Source organism: Labrus bergylta, chromosome 22 (assembly GCF_963930695.1).
Source record: "Labrus bergylta chromosome 22, fLabBer1.1, whole genome shotgun sequence".
Classification (NCBI taxonomy): Eukaryota; Metazoa; Chordata; class Actinopteri; order Labriformes; family Labridae; genus Labrus; species Labrus bergylta.
Window position 1 is genome coordinate 5622765 of NC_089216.1, and position 6355 is coordinate 5629119.

Genomic DNA, 6355 nt, shown 5'->3' on the forward strand with positions numbered 1-6355 from the left:
CACCCATTGTAGACAGTCATGACTCTCAGAGTTATTTTCAGAGGATATACTTGATTTCTATTATATTTAAGTGTGAAAAATCGCATATAAAGCCTTTAAAGACTTTTTATAGCCGATACCTGACAGTCACTTAATGCATTTTCTGACTCACAACAAAAAATGTTGGCTTGGAGAGGAAGAAATAAACCCAAATACAACCATTGTTGGAACCCAGGTTAAGAGTTGTTCAGGAATTGTGGAAGAAGATGGGGACTTGAGTTCAGAGGGCTTATAACGCATGTCCTGAATGCTTGCAGTTTGCAGAAGAGACTAGTAGGGTTTATTGCTATGGAGGACGAGATCTGACAGAAGTATAAATAAATAAATTAATGTATAAATGAATACTGGAATAAATAAATAAAAGACTGAATAAATAATTAAATGCGTGAATAAAAAAATTAAAACTGGTAAATAAATGGGACATAAATAATTAAATGTTAAATTAAATTAATGTAGAAATAAATAAATGTGGAAATAAATAAATGTAGAAATAAATTAATGTAGAAATAAATAAATGTGGAAATAAATAAATGTAGAAATAAATTAATGTAGAAATAAATAAATGTGGAAATAAATACATGTAGAAATAAATAAATGTGGAAATAAATAAATGTAGAAATAAATAAATGTGGAAATAAATAAATGTAGAAATAAATTTAAGACATTTAATTATTTAGGTCCCATTTATTTACCAGTTTTTATTTATCTATTCACGCATTTATTTATTGATTCTTTTATTTATTTATTCCAGTATTTATTTATACATTTATTTATTTATACTTCTGTCAGATCTCGTCCTCCATATTTTTCCAGGAACTGTTTTGTGGATGCTTTTTTTTGCAATGCAGTGATGGCATGCCAGTGACCCCATACTCTGCGTCATCAAACTTTTGCTGTGGGTAGAATATGGTGTTCAGGAAATGCACCGCTTCAGTTCTAGCTGCAGAGGGCGGTCTTGCATTTCTGCACAAAGAAGGAAAGCACCTGCATGGATGTCCCCAGCTCAGACCTGTGGGGTGGTGCAGCTGGGACAGGTTATCTTAAGCCTGGCACACGCAAAAAAACAAAAAAAAACCTGAAGTGATTTTGAAAATGGGAGAGCGCCCACACATGATGACAAATCATGACAGATTTAAACAGTTCTGTTGTTATAGCGTGTTGAGAGTAACAAGATGACCAACTCAGCACACCACACACTAACCGATTCATTCACCAACAAACATGATGGGCAAGCTAAATGTGGCTATCTGTTAGCTGGTACATCCATTACAGTAAACACTTTGGTCCAACTCCTTTCCTTGTCCAGTCCCCTCCTCCGGATCTGCGGCGAATTTTAAAGTAACTTTCGATCTTCTTCTTCTGCTCTCCGTCCACGCTTGCACACTCGAAGAAGACGAGGAATTCGTAGAGACCCTCCATTTCGTAAACACTTGACTTTTGTTTTAAATAAACTGGGAGTGATTATGATAGGAGCCTACAAGCAGCGGCGGGGTGACAGCGCTCGAGCTGGACTACAAGTGAGACGTCACAATCTTTCCTTCCTTCCTAACTTCCTTCCTTCCTTCTTCGTCACCTGTTTGTTTTTTTTTGTTTAAATGTTTCAGTGACAATATAAACAATCTCTTTGACAAGCTCGGTCACGGCAAAAAATCTTTTATTTCTAAGACTAGAACCACCCAGATGAACACTGGGATAAACTATCCCTCTTATGAGGTTGTCATTTTATTTGACGGTTAATAACTTGTTGTGAAAATAAGTTGTAAAAGTTAAGTGTTTCTTCAGGCCCCTTTCGCCTTTCTTTATTACAAACTCTTTATGGTGTCCTTATAATCCCCCTTTAAACAAGTTGGTCTCCTGTGAGATTCCTTGAATGGCCACCAGAGGGCGCGACGACTCAGGAGTTAGAGCTCGAGCCTTGCATGGCGTTGTTTTCAGTGTGTTTCTTGTTGAATAGGTCATCTTTAACTATCATGGTTAGACAAATACATACGTTTACACTTTAATCAGCTTATTCGTTTAATTTTATTTACAGACAGTTGCAATTTTTCATTTTAAAAACAAACAACAAACAAACCTGTAAAGCTTACATTATGAGTAAATCATCTATTTAGCCTACATAAAACTGAAAAATGTAATCAAGACAAAAAAAAAAATATGCTGTACATAAAAATCTTAACCCAAATTTGACAGAACAAAACAAACATGTTTAAAAAAGGGCTTGATGAACTTTTTGACACCACTTTACTTCTTTTTTTTTCCCAGGCGCACATTCATGTCCCACTGAAAACATCTCCATGACCCACTTTTGGGTCCAGACCCACCAGTTGAGAATCACTTGCTTTAGATGATGTAACCACCACCAAATTTTAACAAAAAAAAAAGTCAAATATTTTGTCATTGTGAGAAGCAAACATTATAGGCATGCTGAAAGAGTCACACTTTCACACAAGAAACCTTAACTACTTTAATAAGAAGCTTTCTTGATTCTGAATGAGCGGATAGATTGAAAAGTTGTATAGCTGTAGTGTGGCTAATAATAAGTAATAAGCCATATTCATTTCATAAATCCTTGTTATTTGTTATATAACCACTCTTTTAACTGCAACAACAGAGAGCGTTATTGTTGCTTAAAGGCTTTATATGCAATTTTTTTGATCCAGCAGATGTCGCCCTTGAGCACCAGCATGAAACCAAAACAACTCGCGGTGCATTGTGGGTTAGCATGCTAATGCTAGCGATCTTTATTATGCTCGTATCTTTACACTGCATGTAAGTTTATCCGAAATAAGCATGATCTAGAAACACAGTTAAGCAGTGAGTACAGTATGTTATTCTTCTTTTCTCTAGTCCCTCAATTAAACAACATTTATTCGTGAGGGGAGGAGTCAGCCGTCGGGCTGGCGATGTAAACAAACAGAAAAAAAACTCTGAAAACATCACAGACAGTGGGACTCGGGTGTTACACCCATTGTAGACAGTCATGACTCACAGAGTTATTTTCAGAGGATATACTTGATTTCTATTATATTTAAGTATGAAAAATTGCATATAAAGCCTTTGAGGAAAATCCAGCAGAAATATAAAGGGATTAGGTTGGGTGTTTACTTTAAAGCACAGATAAAATTAAACTCGTCATTATCATCCTTTTTGACCCAATTTCCACTTTTGTTCATGGCTGCAGCATGGTAACATTCGCCACACTCTCCGTCTGAGTGAGCCCAATTCTCGTAGGTGACCAGATTGTCATTGAGCCAGAGCCACAGATCCATAAGACAGGTGTAGCGCAATCCCAGCCAAACATGGTCGGTTGAAGCATCTTTGGCTCTGGCTTCAACCCATCTCTGCTGGTGAAGGTCGGTGATGGAGACCAAGTCACGGTGGTTCTCTCTGCAGTAATTGACAGCGTCCTCCCACGTCATTACTTCGTTGATCAGGATCACTTTGTCTGTCGTGGAAAAAAAGAAATGACACAGCACAAACGCAAATGTTGAAAACGTTGTTTGCCATTGTTGAAAACCAACAGATATCCTCAGAATCTATCGTTATATGTTCAAAAGTTAGTGAACGGGACAGGAAAAATGTCACTTTAGATCACGCCTCTTTGAGCAAACGTTACAGAGGAATTTCGATCGGTGAGTTTTGACGCCCACCGACGGTCTCTGAGTGCAACTGCCCTGTCGTAAAACACTCATAGTGAAGTGACATAGCCAGCTTGGCACCGGACTTGCAGCTTACTGTATCCTGCAACGTGTAAAATCATGTCCAATATTTACTCTAGGCTAGCTTCTTGCTCAGAGGTACTCTATTTTTTTTCTCCTCTCAACTTCATCCGCCGTCACCCTTTTCAATTTGTTAGCCTCGGCCATTGTTTCAAACAGAACAGAGACGGGCTAACTGGCAGTTTTTCTAAGTTAATGCTGGTGTGTGAACTAGTGTCGTAAAGCCCAATGCACACTTTTATGCCAAAGTGACACAGTGATGTAAACAGGAAATGGGGTCGCCCTGTGGACATGGGACTGACACCATTCTCCCTGTTGAAAGTTATTTTTCTATTAGACCGACTCTGAAACTTCTATTTCAAGTTGGAAAAATGACACATTGTTGCTTTAACGCAAAACAGTCGCTTAAAGCTCCCGTGAGGAATGTTTGGTTTACGTTGATTGTGGCGCCCCCCTGTGGACAAACTCCTATTTGTTTGTTGAACTTGTGCTATTCATCTGTAAGCAGCATTCTCTGATTAAAACTCAGACTTCCTTTTGATTTCTTTTAAAAGTCAAATGTATCTCTCAATGATGAATTTTTTGCCGTGTAAAAACTAAACATAGTCTGTTTTGGCACTTAACCCCACCGTGGCCAATATGATATTCGATTAACTATACTCAATAAATTAACTTGTTAATCTGATGACATTTAAGTCTACTTGCCTGATAACACACTTTGTTTGTAAATTCGTCTGACTTTCCTTAAATATTCAAAGACTGGTGTTCTTTTTATTGTATGTGATAGAATTGCTTCCAAGGTTTCTAATGGTTTTTATTGACTTCCCTCAGCAATTAAGTCAAATTCTCGTATTATAATATCTACATTATATTTCTAAAACATTCTCTGTCAAAGGTGCTCTACCTAATAAACCTCACCAAAACATATATAAACTAGAAATATAAATACTGCAGATTCTGGTGGATCTTTTGACTGATTCACTGCTTGGAGAAAACAATCGAGGCAGACCTTTGCTAAACGTACCATCATAGCAGACGAAGGGTTTTTTTTTATCACAGGCAGCAGAGTCCCATTTTCCTTCTCCCTTTAACACAGTTGCACATTCCTTGTTGACTCCATCCTTCAGCAAACCCAGATTCCAGTGTCGGAAAGATGAGTTGCTCCCATCCGACCAACTCCAGGTGTCTCTGAACAGGCCGATCCAACTTTCAGGACTGCAATGGCTTTTAGAGTAGTCAGCTAAATGAGCTAGTTGATCTAGTCCACTGACCAGGTCTGTGTAATTTTCTCTGCAGTAATTCTGAGCCTGTGTCCAGTTCATCGACTCATTGATGCAAATTAAGCTTTTTGGGGGTTCCTCCGTTCCTGTAGATGTTCATAGGAAACATATATTTTACCACATTTCCTAACTTAACACACAAACCATAATTTCAGATACATGAGTATTACTTGACTCTGGGTTCAGATGTTGCCTTAATTAAAGTACAGTGTAAAATAATGTATGTATAACTTTCTTACCATTGAAGCATATAAATGTCTTGTTTATACCACAGGGGGTATCAAGTAATTCTCCACCAACAATCCGCGCACAGTTCTCAGGAGAGTTTCCAGGAGTTGGCTCATGACCAGGAAAGTAAGTCTTAAGATCGCTTAACGCCACCCCTTGCGTCCCTGGCAAAGACCAGTGCCACCTCCTGTTGGCTTGTCCTGGGTTGCTCTGAAGCCCGATCCACGCTTCCTGTGTATTCACAATCTCACGGAGTCTCTTCATGTCTGTCATGTCAGACACTGTAGCCAGGTCTGTGTATTTCTCTTTGCAATATCTCTGAGCTTCATCCCAGGTCTTTGCCTCCTCAATGAGGTGGTACTCAATGTGGTGACAAGTGACGAGGAAACACTGACCTGAAACAAGAAAAGTAACACTCAGCACGTCATATTGTGACAACTTGGGGCCACTTAGCAGAGTGTGAATGCCAGCTGTGGTTTCTTTCTCTATGCCAGCTGTGTTATGAGTCCAGATCAAGAAAGAATGTTACTCATTAATACGGCAGAAATCAAGTATGTAAATGTATCTGTGAGTCTTGAGTGAGTATCGCCGGCTGCCGTGTTTATATCATGTTTACATGGAGCGGACGGTCAACTCCTCCCCTTGTGTATAAAAGCTGTTTAAGTCAAGGACTAGAGAGAAGAAGAAGAACAAACTGATCATTTGGATGTCACACAAGCGTTTTTAGATCACGCTCATTCTGTGTTCATTTGTATGCAATGTGAAGCTACGGGCTAACTAAAGTGTGCTAACATTAGCCTGCTAACACAACAATGCAGGACACAGGCGACTGCGGCTCGAACAGAGGATACGTTTGTCTGCTTCAGTGTAGCAGAGGTGTCTGTTTTTGGTTTCATGCTGGTGCTCGAGGGCGACATCTACTGGATCAAAAAGTCGCACAGTCTTCCTTGAAGTTTAAGTGACTTTTGAGAGAGTTTTTGAAACTTAACCTACATGCAGCAGTAAAAGTAGCAGAACTATAAAGCAGGTGAAATGATCACTTACCCATCACAGTGAGCAGAAATAAACTGCTCTGCATCTTCGGCCTGA

The 6355-nt window shown here is 38.9% G+C and overlaps 1 protein-coding gene across 1 annotated transcript in view; it reads right to left on the reverse strand.

Annotated features, from left to right (window-relative positions):
- Positions 1-1784: 1784 nt before the first annotated feature.
- Positions 1785-6355, reverse strand: part of LOC109999481 (macrophage mannose receptor 1-like) — a 5319-nt gene continuing 748 nt past the window's right edge. Inside the window, exons 2-5 of the mRNA XM_065950822.1 lie at positions 6311-6355; positions 5278-5661; positions 4783-5124; positions 1785-3484 (exon numbers count right to left, since the gene is read on the reverse strand). The exon at positions 6311-6355 is cut by the window's right edge and continues 25 nt beyond it. Coding sequence (XP_065806894.1) covers positions 3141-3484; positions 4783-5124; positions 5278-5661; positions 6311-6344 — 1104 coding nt within the window. The 5' untranslated portion in view covers positions 6345-6355 and the 3' untranslated portion in view covers positions 1785-3140. The remainder of the gene's footprint in view (positions 3485-4782; positions 5125-5277; positions 5662-6310) is intronic.